The 20,574-nt window shown below is 37.6% G+C and overlaps 1 protein-coding gene and 1 non-coding gene across 2 annotated transcripts in view; one reads left to right on the top strand and one right to left on the bottom strand.

The window, feature by feature from the left end:
- The window catches only part of IMPG2 (interphotoreceptor matrix proteoglycan 2), a 77,974-nt gene that overhangs the window by 45,327 nt on the left and 12,073 nt on the right, over nucleotides 1–20,574 (top strand). The window contains exons 10-13 of the mRNA XM_049785643.1: nucleotides 8,560–8,804; nucleotides 12,624–12,709; nucleotides 17,132–17,435; nucleotides 19,313–20,553. Of these exons, the coding sequence (XP_049641600.1) occupies nucleotides 8,560–8,804; nucleotides 12,624–12,709; nucleotides 17,132–17,435; nucleotides 19,313–20,553 (1,876 nt within the window). The remainder of the gene's footprint in view (nucleotides 1–8,559; nucleotides 8,805–12,623; nucleotides 12,710–17,131; nucleotides 17,436–19,312; nucleotides 20,554–20,574) is intronic.
- LOC126026536 (small nucleolar RNA U3) lies at nucleotides 18,669–18,882 on the bottom strand. The gene has a single exon (XR_007501770.1). It is a non-coding gene; the product is annotated as a small nucleolar RNA U3 (small nucleolar RNA).

Here is a 20,574-nt window from a genome sequence, read left to right as displayed (position 1 = left end):
TATTACTCTTCAGTTTGCTTTCTTCTCTGAATTAAAGTACCTTTCTTTTATTTTTTTTTTCTAATTTTTATTATAACACTGTGACTTACCAAGTTCAGAATATAGTCATTTCAGTCATTAAATGTTAACCACCAATCCCTCTGCCTGGGCGACCTTCTCTTAACCAGTGTTTTCAATTTCTCACCTACTACAACAACCTGTCCCCGTACTCACATTGCTTGTTACAACACAAAGGCAAATAGGATAATCAAAACTTAGATCAAAAAGGGTCAATTTGAAATAATTGTTTATCTCTGCATGATATTATTAAGGTCAATGTCTAAGGATTGACCGGGCTCTGGGTGGTATTAGTTGAGCCTTCTGTGTTACTGCTAGGGTCACTGAGCTTGGTAGATTACTAGGTATCCTTCCCACTAGATTTCCTGTGATATTACTGGACTGACACTACTATAAAATATTGGTGTGTCCAGGATTTCTAGGTCTGAAACACATTCGATGGCTTGGAATGTTGATAAGGTTAAGTTGCAGAGCTGGGTCATTTCTGTTGAAGAGGTTAAAGGTGTGGCATTAGGCTACTGTAATTCATGCAGAAAGGGGAATCTGTACCCTCTTCCTTTCTGAGAATGCCATAGAGATAATTGTAGAATTAGAGCCTTTAATACTAAATAACCAGGACAAGTTTACCTGGGAAGTATTGTTGGCTATTATTTTCTTTTGGAGCTTGATCGAAGAGCTGAGTTGTTTTTCTTCCAGGAAGATGGCAACTATCAAATATTATTTATACTTCATAGCACTTTTTTTTTTTTTTTTTGGGCCACAGCTGGCGGTGCTCAAGGGTTACTCCTGGCTGTCTGCTCAGAAATAACTCCTGGCAGGCACGGGGGACCATATAGGACATCGGAATTCGAACCAACCACCTTTGGTCCTGGATCGGCTGCTTGCAAGGCAAACACCGCTGTGCTATCTCTCCGGGCCCAGCACTTTCTATATAATATACTGATTTAGGAGTTTGTGATTTATTATTTGTACGTCACAGCACCTTCTATATAAAACACTGATTGAGGAGGTAGTTTTGAAAATTTGGTGGTTCAATTCTTTTATCATTTTAAATGTTATTTTCTCCTGGAAAGTCAGAGGTTTTCAAACTTTTTCTATGAAAGGACAGATAGTAAATATTTAAAAGATTTCAAATCATATGGTCTAAGTTGCAACTAAGAAGCTTTGTCACTCTTAAAGTACAGACTCTATACTGGAAATTAATAATCATATTTGTGTTTCAGTAAATGTAATTTATAGATACTTATATGAATTTCATAATTTTAAATGTTATAAAATGTTATCTTAATTATTTAAAACTTTTAAAAATATAAATTTCACTTATTCATTGTCAGTGGGCTGGATCTCTAGTTGTAGTCCTTTTGTCATTGACTGTAGGCCATAGAACTTTTACATTTAATTTAGAACACAATTTTTTTTTATCAATGTGAACACTCCATTCATTATGTTATTCAATAATAAACCTAGTACTATTATCAAGTGATAAAAGGAGGGATAAACTTTTAGTCTCTTAGAATATAAAAAGTATATTTTAAATATATAAAGTATAAAAGTCAGCATCCCTTGTACTTTCATGCCTTATATTACAAATTCATTTAAAATTTGCTTTCTCTTTAAAGATTGGAAAATATATCTTAGAAGCTAGGAAGCAAATTATTGTGCTAGGTATAGACTTATTTAAAGAGGTAGTAATATTTGTTAATTGTAATATTTTATATGTGTAAAGGGGTTCTTGACTTCCTTGTTTAGGTTATGTTGGCAAGTATTTTCTCCTCATTTTCCCCTAATTTGACAAATCCTTTCTTATAAAATTGGATTTTAGTCTCTGACATCTAGACACTCACAGTGTAATGAAAATGCTTTCAGAGATGTCAGTGAACTGTTTTTGTTATTACCTTTTTTGGTGGTGGTGGGGAGATGGATCCAACCCAACTCTTTTGCAAACAAACATGCACTCAAGCTGTTAGGGGTCTTTGAATTATTTCACTGGCCTACCTCGTTCATTTACTCTGTGTGTGTTTGTGTGTGTGTGTGTGTGTGTGAGTGTAGGCAATATATGTTTCTTTAAAACTGTGGTTACAAGCTTGTTCATAATACAGTTGTGTTTTAACAGTTACTTAACTACAAATTAATTTTTCAGAGCTAGAAAGTTGTTCATGATCGAGTTTCAGTCGTACAATATACAACACACTTCACAGTGCATATTTCCCACCATCAATGTCCCCAGTTTTCCTCCTTCTCTCCCAGCTGCCTACCTCTGGGGCAGATATTTTTCATTTTTTTAGTTATCTTTATTTAAACACCATGATGACAAACATGATTGTAGTTGTATGATTTCAGTCATATAAAGAACACCCCCCTTCACCAGTGCAACATTCCCACCACCAATGTCCCAAATCTCCCTCCTCCCCACCCCACCCACACCTGTACTTGAGACAGGCTTTCTAGTTTCCTCATTCATTCACATTGTTAGGCTAGTTTTACATTTTTCTTTCTCTCTTTCTTTCTCTTCCTTTTTTCCTTTTAGACACTGTGATTGGCAATATTGTCGCTGAAGGGGTATCATGCCTATCTCTATTACTCCTTTCAACACCTACTTCTTGTCCAGAGTGATCATTTCCAACTATTACTGTCATAATGACCACTGCCCTAATTGTACTCCTCCACTATTTGCGGCAAACTTCCTACCATGGACTGGTACTCTTGGCCCTTGTCTCTATTGTCTCTAGATATTATGGCCATATTATCTTTTTCTTTATATTCCACAAATGGGTGCAATCATTCTATCTCTGTCTCTCTACCTGTGACTCAGTTCACTCAACGTAATATTCTCCATTTCCATCCATGTATAAGCAAATTTCATTAGTTCATTTTACCTAACAGCTGCATTGTATTCTGTTGTGTAGATCTATCACAGTTTCTTTAACTACTCAGCTGTTCTCTGGCACTTGGTTTGCTTCCAGATTCTGGCTATTGTGGTTAGTGCTGAGATGAACATAGGAATGCAGTACAGTTTTTTTTTTTTTTTTTGCTTTGTGTATTTTGGTTCCTGTGTACATTCCTAAAGAGTGGGTCATATGAGGAATATGCACATTGTTTTTCAAAAAGGCTGGAGCAGTTGATATTTTCACTAGCAGTGAATGAAAGTCCCTTTCTCCCTGCATCTGTACAAGCACTGGTTGTTCTTGTTCTTTTTGATGGGAGCCGTTCTCTGTGGTGCTACACATTTCTAAATAGTATTATCCATTTGAAGTAAATCAACCATGTTATTCTATCTCTTTGGTACCTGTACTTTTAAAAATTCAACAAAAGAGGCCTCTTCAATTAGCAGTGCTAGGAAAACTGGATAGTCATATAAAATGATATTGGATTCCTGTCACATATCATACACAAAAATAATTTATAATGGATTAAAGATATTAATATTAGACAAGAATCCATAATGTATACTGAGTAATATAGTTAAATTTTTTCAAGGTATTAGACTTGAGACATATCTTCAAGAATTTGATTCAATTATGAAAGAGTAGCAAAGCTGAAATTAAATACATGGACTAACATCAAGCTAAAAAGTGTACAGTGAGGGGCTGGAGTGATAGCACAGCGGTAGGGCATTTGCCTTACATGCAGCTGACCCAGGACGAACCTGGATTCGATCCCTGGCATCCCATATGGTTCCCCAAGCCAGGAGAGATTTCTGAGCGCAGAGCCAGAAGTAACCCCTAAGTATCACAGGGTGTGCCCCTACCCCAAAGTGCACATTGAGAGAAATTTGGGCTAATTTAGACATTGTACTTAGTGGGAGAAAATATTTATACACCATATATTAGATAAAGGACTAATATACAAGACAAATAAAGCAATTAGAAACCTAAACAATCACATCCTCTAATTAAATAAAAATATTAAACAAAGAAAAAAGAAAGGAATAAAACGAGGAGGAAAATAAAGAAAATAAATAAAGAAAACAAGAAAACAAAGAGCATCACGTGATGACAAACGTTTGGACTTTGCTTACAAAACTGAGATGACCAAGCAGTGGGGAGAAAAGAGAAGAGGTAGAGAGACATCGGTGGTGATACAATAATTTTGTATATAAATACCATCAATGTTAACAATATGTAACCATGTTACCTAAGTTTCACTAAAAATGTAAAAGATCTTTAGGTTATTCTGTTTATGACTGAAACCCAACTACAGTCATGCTTGTAATCATGGTGCTTAAATAAAGATTGATATATTAAAAAAAAAGTTGTGAGTTTTGGGAAAAATTCAGCTCCAGAACTTTCTTTTTAATAGGAGTGTTAGAGATGAAGAGATACCTGAGTTTCTCTGAAATCTCTCTTTTGGTTCATTTTAATATATTTGATATTATTGCTTATACATTTATGATCTACACATGTCAAATAATGATGATAATCAGGGCATTTGGGGCGAAATAAGAAAGTGAAATTTACCTCCATAAGTTTGATTTCCCGGGAAATAGCCGTCCACAGAGAACTTTCCTCCTTGCAGAAACTGTTGTAGCTCGCTCAGAAAATGAAATATGAGGGACCGGAGTGTTAGCACAGTTGTAGGGCATTTGCGTTTCATGCTTCTGACCTGGACGAAACAGGGTTTGATCCCTGGCATTCCATATGGTCCCCTACGCCTGCAAGGAATGATTTCTGAATGCAGAGCCAGGAGTAACCCCTGAGCACCACTGGGTATGGCCCCCCAAAACCAAAGAACAACAACAACAACAACAACAAGATATATGATGTTACAGAGTTGGTTGATAAATGGAATTAGCTGTGAGTTGCAAAGCTTTTTTAAAATAAGATAATGTTTTGTCCCTCTGTGTGTTTTCTTTCTATATATATACCCTTGGCTGCTTGGTTTTCTTTATATTGTTCCTTATCCTTAGATGTCTTCATAGTATTCCATTAACCATACCAGAACTCATCCTCCTCTGATCAGAGTGAATTTCTTTTTTCTTTTCTTTTTTTTTCTTTTTTCTTTTTTGGTTTTTCGGGCTACATCCGTCTGATGCTCAGGGGTTACTCCTGGCTAAGGGCTCAGAAATTGCCCCTGGCTTGGGGGGATCATATGGGACGCCGGGGGATCGAACCACGTTTGCGATCTTTCCTTGGCTAGCGCTTGCAAGGCAGATACCTTACCTCAAGCACCACCTCAACAGCCCCCAGAGTGAATTTCTTAACTCTGAGAATAGATGGCTTCCTGATACCCCAAGTATTTCTTTGAATTAGTTTTCCAGAATGAAAACATGGTAAAACATTGCAACATCTGTCTGGGACATTTTATCTTCCTTAATGAATTCTTCCTCATCAGAAAGGTAAATTGTAACAGAAATGTTATTTTTAGAAGTTCAAGAGCAACATTGACAGAAAAATTCTGTTTTGCCAATAAAGAGAAGGCCAGGAGGTAAAGGGTGGTGTATACTGTATGACTGAAACTCAATCATAAACAACTTTGTAACTGTGTATCTCATTGTGATTCAATTAAAGAATTTATTTATTTATTTATTTAGAGGGAGAAGTGGTCCAGAAATCTAACTCAGACAGCCTGATTTGCATAGAGTTCTTGATCCAGAAACACTTATTTTGATTTTTTTGTCTCTGATATTTAAAAATCATGGGGGGGGGGTCCAGAATAGGCTTCCTGAAATGATTTGACTCTCCTTTGATTTTCTGCAGAACCTGGTAAACAGCTGAATTTCTCATTGACCTCATTGACCTGACTTTGTCCTTTCTTATAGTTTTTTTTCCTGTTTATTGTGTTCTGTCTTAGAGTCATATTGAAGTTTTATTATTACTATTAATTTAATTTTGGAGCCACACCTGACATTGCTCTGGAGATATACCTCGCTCTGTGCTGAGGATTGATCCATGGCATTGCTTAGGGATTGCACGAAGGGTTAGCTAGAAGCAGCTGGCTGCTAGGCAAGTGCTTTGCCTCCAGTATAATCATTCTGTCTCCATGTTGTCATTTTAATAGGCTATACATATCTCAAAGAGAAGTTTGCTTGTTTTGATATGTAAACAATAATCCATCCAAAAGCGTAGTATTCCTCAAACTTTTCCCAATCATGGCCCTCTTCTTTCCTATGGGCCTCCGTCCTACCAGTTTACCCCCTAGTCTTGTACCAGGACATAATCTGTTTATGTGATTTTCATGCTTGGCTCTCTTGGACTATCCTGGAGACCGACCCACAGAGGGTCATCTATTCCTCTGGTTGAGAACAGTTGCCATAAAGCTTTGGAAGAGTAGCAAGCATACCTCCACAGATTTGGATGATGACTTTAAAGCAATGTTAAGGTTCAAGCGCCTTAATCCTATGCTATTTCTCAGCATCGGTATGGGAACAGACTTCTCTTACTCTTTTAGATGACTTTAGGAATATCATTTGACAGTGAATTTATTTCTTTACAAATAATCTATATGTTCTGACATGAAAAATTAAAGGATTGAGTGCATGATCCCTTAATTTAGTTTTAGGGATACCTTAAAATTTAAGGGGTCTCAAACTCAATTTACCTGGGGGCCGCAGGAGGCAAAGTCGGGGTGATCCTTGAGTGCAAAGTCAGTAGTAAGCCTTGAACATTGGGGTGTGTGACCCAAACAACTAAAACAGAACAAAACAAAAAAAAGATTCCTCTAGGGCAGGGCCACAAAATGTTTTATTTGAGCTCTACATTGTCTGTACACAGAGTTTGCTTCTGAATCTGAGCTCAGAGATTACTCCTGGAAGGCTCAAGGGAACATACGAAATGCAGGGTTCAAAATTCTTTTCTGGAAGAACCAGAATTCCATCCTCTGTCCTGCTCTATAGCCTTCATATCACACGTTAGTGGGTAGCCAATAATGAGAGTGGTCGCGAGTTTGAGACCCCTGTCTTAAATAAATAAATAAATAAATGTATAATAACATATTATTATATTATATAATATATAATTATATATAATAATTATATATCATATATTAAGTAATTAAATGCATTTAATATTGTTAGATATATTCAATAGTTATATAATCATACATAATTATAGATTTATAATTAATATAATAAATTAATCCTGTTACATATATTAAATATATTTATATGTGATATCTTATTTTAAATCAATAAATCCATTAAATAAAATAAATTAACTAAATCAGGAAATGATCCCTTAGTTGACAGACTAATATCTTAACAGGTTGTGGTACCTTAGGGTACCAGATTGCTCAGTTACCACTTTTTTTTTTATTTTTTGGGCCACACCCGGTGACGCTCAGGGGATTACTCCTTGCTATATGCTCAGAAATTGCTACTGGTTTGGGGGACCATATGGGACAATGGGGATCAAACCCAGGTTCATCCTGGGTCAGCTGCATGCAAGACAAATATCCTACTGCTGTGCTATTGCTCCGGCCCCATCAGTTACCACTTCTAAGAGTCCTAAACTATCCTATTGGAAGTGGCAGCTTATCATATCTTGGAGGAAAACTCTATTGAAGTTAATCAAAGTGACTGAAAAACACCAAAAGGGCCTGACCACTGGTATAGCATGTAAGGGAGACCACTCTCATTATTGGCTATCCACTAACGTGTGATATGAAGGCTATAGAGCAGGACAGAGGATGGAATTCTGGTTCTTCCAGAAAAGAATTTTGAACCCTGCATTTCATATGTTCCCTTGAGCCTTCCAGGAGTAATCTCTGAGCTCAGATTCAGAAGCAAACACTGTGTACAGACAATGTAGACCTCAAATAAAACAAAGCAAATTAAAAAAATAGAATAAAGACTAAAGAGAAGGAATAGGGAAAGAAGGGATCAGGCTCATGGTAGAGGCACTGTGAACTTTGAAGGAGGAAAGAAATGAGAAAGCAGATCTTCTTAAAACATTTCAACTTTGGGGCCGGAGAGACAGCACAGCAGTAAGGCGTTTGTCTTCCATGCAGAGGGATGCAGAGGGATGGTGGTTCAAATCCCGGCATCCTATATTGTCCCCAGAGCCTGCCAGGAGCGATTTCTGAGCATAGAGCCAGGAGTAACCCTGAGCACTGCGGGGTATGACCCAAATAAAAAATAAATATAAAAACAAAACAAAACAAAAAACATTTCAACTTTTTATCACTATACATACCTGTTCTCTGGGAGGAACAACATAGGTGACAAAAAAGTTTCCTAGAGGGGTCGGACCGATGGTGCAGCAGTAGGGCATTTGCCTTGCATGTGGCTGACCCAGGACAGACCTCGGTTTGATCCCCAGTGTCCTATATGGTCCTCCATACCAGGAGCAATTTCTGAGCGCAGAGCCAGGAGTAACCCTTGAGCATCATCGAATGTGGCCCAAACACCCCCACCCCAGAGTTGCCTGGAGTCTGAAAAATAATGATAAACTTCATGGTTGTAGAGATTCCTTAGTTTAGTGTAATATTTGTTCTCTGTGAATTCAAAATTCCTTTGGTGTGTTTTCTTTGTATCTATTTCAATCTGTTCTCTCTTCTCATCCATAGTGGCATAGATGTTCATTATGAAGTTTCCTTCAATGGGGAGGCCATCAGCAATACGACATGGGACCTAATTAGCCTTCACTCCAACAAGGTGGAAAATCATGGTCTCATGGAATTGGATGACAAACCCACTGTTGTCTATACAATTAGTAACTTCAGAGATTATTTAGCTGAGACATTGCACCAGAATTTTTTGCAGGGAAACTCCTCTTTGAATCCAGATCCTGACTCTCTTCAGCTCATCGGTGGTGAGTTTGATAGCGTCATGAAGTCTTTGAACAGTTTGACTTTCTTTTTCAGCATGCTTTGGTGAAATCAAGTTTCCCTAAATATGTGATTCTGAGCAGTCTTTAGACTGATGGAGACAAAAGCCATTCTGATATGAAGGGTCTTTTTTTTTTTTAAAATAATGTCTTTATTTAAACACTGTGATTACAAACATGATTGTAGTTGGGTTTCAGTCATACAAAGAACATCCCCCTTCACCAGTGCAACATTTCCACCACCAATGCCCCTCATCTCCCTCCTCCCCTACCCCTTGCCTGTCTCTTACTCAAGACAGACATTCTACTTCTTGCACTCATTAACATTGTCATGGTAGTTGTTAGTGTAGTTATTTCTCTAACTGCACTCACCACTCTTTGTGATGAGCTTCATGATATAAAGGTCTTAATCCATGCAGCTATTTTTTAGAATTAACCAGTGATGTTCAGAAACATTTGTAGACAAAGGTGACAGAGTGAGGAAACTAAATTGTTATTTAGCCTGACATTTAGAAATAACCTAGAGAAATAGGGGCAAAGTAGGGGAAAATGAATGCAAGGCCTGGAAATATAAATTAAAATAGGCAACAGTGCTGTCTGGTCCACCAAGACATTAACTTTATTTAGCTAAGTAAGGCTTTTAAAAACTGGAGTGCATAGAGAAGGAGCAGCTCAAGAAAACTGATGGAAAACTAATGTTAAAACATTAATACCACTGCCGCTGCCGCCACCACCACCACCACCACCACCACCTGCTGCAGGCATCTTGTGTCTCAGCAACTCTAGTGGGGAAAATATCCTTCACAAGAGAAAAGTGGGTCAACATGAGTAGCTGAGAGGAATAATATTGAAGAAATGATGAGACCACACAAAATAAATTGTTTGGGGACCTGCATCTTCTGGCAGAAGTGAAACAAGTTTATTCTTCCATGTTGGTAGTATATATATAAAATGACAGCAGGCCCTGCTAAAATATACATATCAAAACTAGCCAGTATAGATGAAAAGTATCTTACTAAGAAATTCCAAGCTAGGAAGGAAGAAGTAGCATAATAAAGAGAAAGGGGTGTACTTAGATTAGAAAGGAGGATTTTATGACAAATGATGAAAAACTTGTTTTGTTGCAATTTGGGGGTTGAGCCCGGATGGCAGCTAGCAAGGAAGGTAGAAATTGTTTACTACTTAGAAGCTCAAACCAGAAAAGCAGATTTGCATTTTAGCTGGAAGACTTACTTTAAGATGTAGATTTACTTGTTGGCCAGAGGGAAAACTTTTCTTAGTAATATTTTGTGCTGCATTACTCTGAACAACAGAATTTGAGGCCGTATTTAGGCCTGTTATTTTTACAAGGATGAGAATATGCCAGATAATATGAAAGAAATTGTAATGTCATTATCATGGCATGCATTTCAGAAATATTGCCAGTAATCCATGTAGGGGGTAGAACTAGCATCCACAAACAGGCCTGCTTGGACAAATATTTCTTGAGGAATTATCAGCTCTCCACTCCAGGAAAATTCATAGATACATCTGGTGGGCGTGCTGAATTCTCCTGTAAAGGAGGTGCCTTATGTCATGGCATGGCAACCAACACCACTACCAACAGCAACAAAAATAAGATACTAGGTTCTGATACCAGGCATAATCCTTGAGTAGCCAGTTATTAAGTTTGGTCTGATAGGTGTGGATTAGTTATGTTCCAGAAATACAAGTGGTTCTGGGACCATCAAGGAGAGATTGACCGCTTGGGATTAGAGGTGAAAAGTGGTCAAGTTAGCCAGGAACTGAATCTTCAACAGGCTGGTTTCTTCAGTGCAGAGCTGAACTCATCTGGGAATTTGTTAACAAGTTTCTGTTGACAAGGGTCTCTTTCACGAGAACAGATGAGTGGCTAAAGATATGGTACATGTACACAATAGAATACTATGCAGCTGTTAGGAAAAATGAAGTCATGAAATCTGCTTATACACGAATGGATATGCACATATTGTGCTGAGAGAAATGAGTCGGAGGGAGAGAGGGATAGACATAGAATAATCTCAACCATTTGTGGGTTATAAGAAAAATAAAAGATAGTATGATAATAATATCCAGAGACAATAGAGATAAGGATTAGGAGGATCAACCCCTGGTAGGAAGCTAAGCTTGCCACAAAGAGTGGTGAATGCATTTAGGGTGATGAACAATTCACTATAACAAAAATAGAACTGGTCACTCTGGATAAGAACTGGGGCTGAAAGGAGATAAGGTGATATATATGGTACCCCTTCATTAGCAATAGTGCAAACCATAGTGTCAAAAAAGAAAAGAGATAGAAAGATAGATAGATAGATAGATAGATAGATATAGATAGATATGCAGAGAGTAAATGCCTGCCCAGAAGCCTGTGGGAGAGAGTGGGTGGAAGGGAAGTGGGAAGAGAAAAGAAGAGACTGTCAGAGGAGACAGAAAAAAAAAAAAGCTGACTTAGGAGCCAGGGTGATAACATAGTGGGCAGGGCACTTGTCTTGCACTCAGCCTACCTGAGTTTGATCACCAGCATTCCATTTGGTCCCAGAGCCTGTCCGAAGTGATTTCTGAGCATAGAGCCAGGAATAATCCCTGGGCACCATTAGGTATGACTCACACACAAACAAACAAGCAAACAAAAATGAAAAAGAAAGAAGAAAGAAAGCTGACTTGCAAAAAAAAAGGAATTAATGAGTCTTATATATATAAAATAGGAAGAATATTTATGTTTTAGAATTCAGACATATTATGCTAATTTAAGTTTTCAGACCTATCCTCATATAGTTGGCCAAAATCTAAGCTCTAAAGAGGTAGAATAGCCAGAATCTGGAAGCTACTCAGATGCTTGACAACAGATGAATGGCTAAAGAAACAGTGGTACATATACACCATGGAATACTATGCAGCCATCAGAAAAAATGAAGTCATGAAATTTTCCTATACATGAATGGACATGGAAACTATTATGCTGAGTGAAATACGTCAGAGGAAGAGATAGACACAGAATATCTCACTTATCGATGGGTTTTAAGAAAAATAAAAGACATTATTGTAATAATGCCCAGAGACAATAGAGATGAGGGCTGGAAGGACTGGCTCACGATATGAAGCTCACCATAAAGAGTGGTGAGTGCAGTTAGAGAAATAACTACACTAACAACTATTGTGACAATGGTAATGAGTGAGATAAGTGGAATGCCTGTCTTGAATACAGGTGGGTTGGGATGGGGAGGGAGGTGGAGGACTTTGGTGGTGGGAAGGTTACACTGGTGAAGGGGTTGTTCTTTTCCATAACTGAAACCCAACTACAAACATGTTTGTAATCGTGGTGCTTAAATAACTATCTTATTCAAAAGAGGTAGATTAAAAAAAAAAACCTGTTGAGCTCAACTTAGCTGTACTCCTACAGACTTGTGGGGTTCATGTGGTGCCAGAGATTGAACTAGGGCTACCCTCATGCAAACAATGTACCCTAGTTTTTCAAACTATCTTCCCTGCCAAGGAACTTGCTTTTGTATTTCTCCTTAAGTCTTAATATCAGGGCCCAGAGAGATAGCACAGTGGTGTTTGCCTTGCAAGCAGCTGATCCAGAACCTAAGGTGGTTGGTTCGAATCCCGGTGTCCCATATGGTCCCCCGTGCCTGCCAGGAGCTATTTCTGAGCAGACAGCCAGGAGTAACCCCTGAGCACCGCCGGGTGTGACCCAAAAACTAAAAAAAAAAAAAAAAGAAAGAAAAAAGTCTTAATATCAGTAGTAGTCCAACTAAAAATTATTTTTGTATTTCCATTTTATAGTGAGAGGAGTTTTACTTTCCCAGACTGAACAGCTAGTTTGGAACAATGAAAGCTCAAGACTTCAGGCAACTCCACAATCCATCGTGGTATGTTTCTGTATTTTATATCAAGGAATAAACCTTTACATTACCTTTTGAAAAGAGAATTCTCACTTGGGTAAGAAAACTTAGTAATGCTGTTTTGGTATAATGTATTTTCTGAGCTATTCTAATATTGAATATTCTCTCATATCATCCCTGGGACATTATTTATAGTTGTCAGTTTACGGGTATTGAACCAAGTATTGGCTCAGAAAATTTAAGCGTTTCACAGTGGTTTGATGAGGCCCACACATTTGGTATTGCCAGGATCCACACATGGTACAAAAATTACATATGTTTCATACATATTTTAGGATAATTAAGCTATAAATTCATACTATGTTATTCTCTAAAAGTTATGTAGATTTTTTATAGCTAAGACTATAACTGGTTACATAGAGAGTATGTATATTTTCAATGATTGTATTGAAAAAAAGCTTAGACTCTAAGAGGCATATAGATCTATGTGTGTTTGTGGGGAAAGGAGACAAGGAAGACAAAAACTAGCAACAGATAAATAACAGGGACTCTAAATTCTGCATTTGAGAATCATTCCTGATAGGGCTTGGGGGGTCATATGAGATGTCAGGGATTTAACGTGGGTCATCTGTGTGCAAGGCAAACCCCCTACCTGCTGCATTATCACACTTTTAAATTAAAATTTAATTTTGATTTTAATTAAGTTTTTTGTTTAATTATAGAACTCTTGACTTAAATACTGCCTGGAGCAGCTCTGAGTCTCTGAGAAGAGTGTATCACCTGAGCCTTTTAACTTGGATGGGTTCCCCCAACAAACATTAAATAAAACAACTAATGTTTAGGAAGTTTTTATTTAAAAATGTAAATTTATTTTTTTGTTAGAAAGCCAGTAAGATCTTTTTTTTTTAATTAAATTTACATTGTCCTGTTGCAGAAATGGCTACAACTTGGCCTATGGTAGTTACCTATTCAATGAGGCGATGACACCTATCTGATCTGAGCTCTGTTTGTTTCTATTACTAATTCCATTTGAATTTAAGGCCATTCTTCAGTTTTTGAATTATAATAACCAAAGTATGTCAATAATGTGAGGAGACATTGAAATGCTTATGAATTATAATAAGATATGAAAAATGCATGTAATTTTAACTGTTTGGTTATTAGTTCTTCTTTTATTTTTTATTTTTTATTTTTTTTAATTTTTATTTTTAATTATGAGAACAAGGATGCAAAGAAAGAGGACAAGGTAAAGTTACAGTGGAAGGACAATCACCTATAACATAATTCTCAGAAGTCCCCTTGCTGATATCTTAACTTTGAGATTTCAGCCAAAGAACATTAAGATAAATAAGACAGAATCCATGTACAATTACTTTGTCCCTCAAGTCCCCAGATTGTTACACATTATAATATTTCTTAACAGCACACAAGGCAATCCAAAGCCATAAAACTTACGTAACTCCTTAAACATTACAGACATAGTATTTTCTTACATTTCCATATACATGCATATTAGCTTAAATTAACCTCAAATTTTAAGTGGGTTCTTTTTAAGGATTAGAGTCAAAGGAGCACAGTAAAAATGGTGTTAGAGTGGCAATTGTTGTTTGCATAGGCCCACCAAAATATGAGGGACATGGAAAGAAATAACCTTGGCCTAAATACAAAGAGACCTGACCCCTGAAGTTTCCTGGCACAAGACCAACTCTAGGCTCCAGGCAAGCTAGATCGTCCAATCCAGGACATTGTCTGTAGTGCCAACACACTTTTATTTTTCACACAGTCTCTGTTGTTGGTATCATGTTTCTGTATTAAAGATCCTGGAATCTGCATATCCTACATTGAAGTCAGGATGTGGAGCGTCCTCTCCTTTCACCTCACAATCAAAGGGCAATGCAGGGAGCCCTGTCCTGTAAGCAGGTCATTGTTGTTGTTAAGTCTTCTCAGTGTTAAGGGAAGTCTCTTTTGAGCAGGTCAATGTCTGAGCAGTGTAGGGTCTTCTGTGGTAGAGGATTGCTTCCAGGTGATGTTAAAGACCAGCCTGGATGTTTTGTGGATGGCTCCCTGGTTCAGGGAGAATGGAAAATGCCCTTTCTTCTGAGGTCTGTGCCAGGTCGTTATGTCAATGTTCAGGGTGTAAGGTCCCTTTGTACTACAAGATTTGTGTGTTCCAATCTCTATTAGATAGGATCTTATTTGAATGTATAGTATTTTCCCATTTTAATGTGCCTATGCAAATAAGAAGCAATGCCACGTGGTGTTATTGTCGCATATGGGGGCCATAAGAACAATTCCAATTATTCCCATGATATGGTTCAATCATAAGCATTAAACTGGGGGACTCTTTCACAAAATTTCTTGTTAAACAGCTCAAAAAGAGAAGATATAAAGTGGTTAGAATCGTCACTGTATAAGACAACATTTAGTAAGAATTATAGCTGTCAGAGAAGAAACACAAAATATTCTAAAAAAATACGTGTCCATTATATGTATCTTGAAACAGTTTGGGGTTGTCATACACAATGCACAGCTTTGGACTGTGATTAGGATTGTACACTACTGAAGTTAAAAAGAGTAATGTAGGTTAGTGACGTTTGGGAGGGGGTTAGAGAGTTAAGGAGTAAAAAAGAGCTTCGTAGGGGTGTGGGAAAGGGCAGAATGCAAAATGAACATTCTGTATATGCAAAACATAACAAAAGAAAAAGAAATACTCTTAATACATGAAGTACGCTCGGGGGCGTGAGCCCCCCCTGCGGTTCTATAGTTTTTGGATGCCTAGGGAGGAATTTCTCACCCCTCCCCCCAGGGCCCGATTAACCAGGCGTGGCCCTGAAGACCCTGGACTAAGTGGTCAGCCCAGGGAGCCTATGGCTAGCTGTCCTGCCCAGAGCCCCCAACATACCAGTCAAACACCCCAGAAATCCTGGCATGCGGAGTGTTCTGAGCCCAGTTGTACCTCTGTAGTTTTTGGATGCCTAGGGAGTAGTTCTTCTTTTAAATATCATTCTTTAAGCACCATGATAACAAGTATGTTTGTAGTTGGGTTTTAGTTATAAAAACAAAACAAAACAAGACAAAACAAAATCCCCCAAACTATTCTTTACTTTCTCCAGTTTTCCCACCACCCTCTCATTCCTTAATCTTATTCTTCCTCCTTCCTATTCTTCACCTCTTCCTTTCAGCAAACTGTTAATCATATTTTTTTTATAGAAGAGCAATTTTTTTTAGAAGAGCAATTTTTAAACACAATTATTTTAAAGGTAGGAATGTTGGGTTGTTTTATTAGATTCCTTTTGATATCCTGGCTTGGAAAATCACTTGCTGCTCAGTGTGTTTTTTGTAATACCTAGCATATTTTTCAGTTGGCTTTAGTAGAAGTGAATATAGCCATATAATAATAAACCTGTTAATACATGGCACTAACTAAAGAAGCATCCAAGAGTTTATTTTTTAATTCATCTACTGAGTTTTTCAGACCTGTTATTTCAGTTTGGAGTTTTCTGATTTTTATCTTCATATCCTCTTGATTCTTATTAGTGTTCCATTCAACTCGATTTATGCTTTCTTTGAGTTCTGTGAACATCCTCCATATTCCTCCTCTAAACTCTGTATCTGAGAGACTGACTAGGTGGTTGGCTGTTTTTGGGACATCAGAGTTGCCATCTTTATTCTCTATGCCTGGTGTTGGCCTGCATTGTTTCTCCATTGTCACACTTGTATTGTAGATTTTTCTATGCATTATGGTGGTTGGTGTATTGGTGTATTATGGTGGTATGGTGTATTGCTAGTTGGACCTTTCTTTTTATTTTTTGTTTGTTTTTGGGCCACACCCAGAGGTGCTCAGGGGTTACTCTTGACTCTGCCCTCAGAAGTTGCTTCTGGCAGGCTTGGGGAACCATATGGGATGCTGGGGATTGAACCCACATCCGTCCTGGGCCAACCACATGAAAGGCAAACACCTTACCGCTATGCTACCACTCCATCCCCTGGACCTCTCTTTTGGGAGTTAGATGAGTTTATGGTGTTAACTACTTGCACAGACCTGGCAGGATGCTACGGATCTTGAGTGTGACTGCCAGGAACTTCTGGAAGTAAAGAGATATAGGAAATTGTAGGAAACAACCTGGCCTAGTTCTAAAGGTCCTTGGAGATGTCAGCCACAAATTCAACATACCTGGAGTTGTTTGATGACTAAGAAATCTCTTTTAAATAGCTTTTGTTTCTATGGGAATATCTAGCATATATCAGAACAAGTAGATGCTATTCCTGAAATATAGTTGTTCATCTTTCAAAATGTATAAAAAAGCTTTATTATACCTTATTGTCATGTAATTTTCTAGGAGATTTATTTGAAATGGATTGTATTTCTTTTTATTTAAGAGGTATGTTATCATTTTTGTTTCTTTTTGAAAAGTCACTGATAAGATTTAGCTTTTTGTTCCCTTCCAGGACAATATCCTTACTGTGGAATGGCCCTCTGCAGATGAATCTACCACCAATAGGATTTCACTACTTGATTCCATCTCTCACCATCACTCAGCCACTGACAGGGAACTCCAGTCTGAAAACCCTTTCAGAGATCTGGTGGCTACATCCAAACTAACTTTACCCATGGCAATGGGACTCAGTTCTTCCCCAGAGATTTTCGAGGCCAGCGGTTTGACTCTTCATTCTATCACCCCCGTAGTGCTTCAGACTGGTTTGCCTGTGGATTCTGAAGAAAGGACCTCTGGATCTTACTTACTGAAGGATGGTAAGAAATGCCAATAACTTTTTATACCTCTTTATTCCATTGTAACATGTGGCAAGGATTTTAAAGAGAGAAAGAAACTAGGATTGATAAAAAAAATGGTAGTGTGCATTTGAAGGATATGTTTTGAGAAAGTTGTGTGAGAATGTTAAGAATCTGATTTAATTGGTTGAGTTGAAGACACCGATTAAGTAATAATAAACTTGGTAAACAGGACAGTTATATATTAACACAGATTTTAAAGATACTACTAAAGAATAGATTATCTAAGTTCTATTAAAAAACTTATTTACTTACTTGAATATAGAATGGTAAGGAAAAAAATATCCCAGTGATTTTAATGATATAGGTATACATACATACATATATAGTTTGTATGTTTGAAGTGCTTGGGCTAGAACATGGGATTTCACATGTGTGAGACATGTGTTGTATCACTGAGCTACATACCTGGTTCCTCCAGCTGTTTGTGTATATTTATTTTTATTTTGGAGCCATTCCTGGCAGTACTCAGTGCTTATTTGGGGGCTCTTTGCTCAGGAATACAGCTTAGTGGTGCTTGGGAGAACATATGCTTTGTCAAAGATTCAACCAGGGATTGGCCTGATGCAAGGCAGGGTCTTAACTTTTATTTTATTTTTCTGGCCCCTCTTCCAGTAGTTTTTAGTAAAGAATTTTTACCTTATCTTAGATTTAAGAAGGATAGAATTTAAACTATAGCAATCATGGCAGAGAGAGATTAAGAAATGAAAACAAAGTTGGTAGTTTAGATGTTATAGTCACAAAAATCAATGTGACTTGGAGATGAAGAATACATGAGGCAGAAAGATGAATTAAGGTTTAAATAATAAATACAGATGGTTGAGCTTTGGGTAAACCCAAATTTCTGGGTGAAATGGGAGAAAGTGGGAATTACCACAATGAGGAAATGGGAATTCAAAAATAAAAATTTCCCAGGGATTATTTTCTATTTTATGTTATATCACCATGATTTACCACATTTTCCATAATACAGATATTTCAGACATTAAATGTTCAAACACCAGTCCCACCACCATTGTGACCTTCTTTTCATCTGAGCATGCCACAGAGGTTTCATTCCAGATTGGGCTACCTCCCAGGGATTTTCTTCCTTTAAATTTTGACATATTCAGCCTTCCTGTCAATATAACAGCAGCAATTATTTTTTTAATGGAGTATAAAATCAAGTGTTTAGATATATATTTTTTATTTGTTACCACTCAGACTACATTTTCTCCCTCTGTCCTTTCCAGAGGAAAGGGAGAACGATCATCAATGGCAAGAGGCAGTCACAGAAGCGACACCTAGAGCTGGCTTCACGTGCAGGAGAGGACGCTCCGGCTCCTTCTCATGGCTTTGGGTGCTCTACACGATCAGAGAAACTTCTCTAGTCACATACTATAGAAATGATCCCTGAAAGTATAGTCACATATATTTAACATCCAAAGGTCTTGTTACAATCAGACAAAGAGAGTGGATTTATGAATGTTCACACCATTTTACAAGTATGTTATCAAGTCTTATTTGCTGCCTATGTATAGCAAAGTAGAGATACTTTGGCCGGAGAGATAGCATGGAAGTAGGGCATTTGCTGTGCATGCAGAAGGACGATGTTTCAAATCATGGCATCCCATATGGTCTCCTGAGCCTGCCAGGAGCAATTTCTGAGTGTAAAGCCAGGAGAAACCCCGGAGTGCTGCTAGGTATGACCCCCAGACCAAACAAACAAACAAATAAAAAAACCAACCAAAAAAACTACCTCTCATAAGTTAATAAAAAAGGGGGGTTATCTCGTATTGTTAGAATTAGAAATGTATTTTGGTAACTCTGGAGATTAACTATTAGAACTTTATTTTTAGGATTAACCCAAGGTGAAGAGCCAGAAGATTTTCTCTTCTTTGATCCATTGTCTTCAAGTCCATTAACTCATCCTGTATCAAAAGAAACAGTGCCATCTATGGAAAATATTGAGGTATCCATGACATCCTCATCATATATGGTCTCATCTACCACATTAAATCTTCTTGCTAATGAACTAACCCAACCTTTTTATTTGGATTTCTTGGCCTCTAAAGTCAAAGACCAAGTAGAAGGGAGTTCTTTGATGCCAGACACATCAATAGAGAAAGAATTTATATCTGAAAGTGGTTTAGGTTCAGGATCTGGGGAAAAGGTAGATATAATTACTTGGCCTTGGGACACGAATTTATTGGAAAAAAGCACAAAACCACTGACCATGTCATGGCTGGAAAAAGAAGATTCACTTTTGCTTACTGAGGATGTAGATAAAAAGCTAGTTATAGATATTAAAATAGACCCTACAATTCAGAGTATTGAACATTCCAGATATGCAAAACCTACGAGTTTTGCAGAAGAACCTACTGGTGAACTGATTACATCCTTTGTTGCAGAAACTCCAGCTCAAGTAATACCTATAATTTTCTCTAAGCACACATCAGAGGTACCTGACACTGATTATTATTCAGTTACCAGCATACCCATTCTATTGACATCTCTAGAGACCTCCACTTCTACTGAAAAACAAGATCAGGTAGAAACCTTTTCAAAGGACTATATAAAACAAACTACAGAATCATTCAGCAGTGATTGGTTTGACAGCACACTTTCAATAGAGAAGCCAAATATGCACCCTTTGCCAGAATCTTCTCCAGAGAAGTTGTCCAAAGACACATTGGCAAGTACATTACAGAGTACTGACAAGTTTTGGTTGTCAACCAAATTGTCAACCAAATTGTCTCCAGCCACAAGCTCCACCCTGTCAGAGGATGAAGTAATCATGGGTGTACAAGATATTTCATTAGAGCTGGACCGGATTGGCACAGATTACTATCAGTCTGAGGTAATCCAAGAGGAAAATGGAAAGGTTGGGAGTTACATGGAAATATCTACACATGTCCACTCCACAGAGATGGCTATTGTGACTTGGCCCACAAAAATAAATGACTTAAGTCATGCTCAGACTACAGGAGCTTTGGTAGTTTTCTTTAGTCTTCGAGTGACTAACATGATGTTTTCAGAAGATCTGTTTAATAAAAACTCCTTGGAGTATAAAGCCTTGGAGCAAAGATTCTTAGAATTGGTAAGTACAGGAAGTTAAACA

The sequence above is a fragment of the Suncus etruscus genome, chromosome 13 (assembly GCF_024139225.1).
Source record: "Suncus etruscus isolate mSunEtr1 chromosome 13, mSunEtr1.pri.cur, whole genome shotgun sequence".
Classification (NCBI taxonomy): domain Eukaryota; kingdom Metazoa; phylum Chordata; class Mammalia; order Eulipotyphla; family Soricidae; genus Suncus; species Suncus etruscus.
This window is presented reverse-complemented; position numbering and strand designations above follow the sequence as displayed.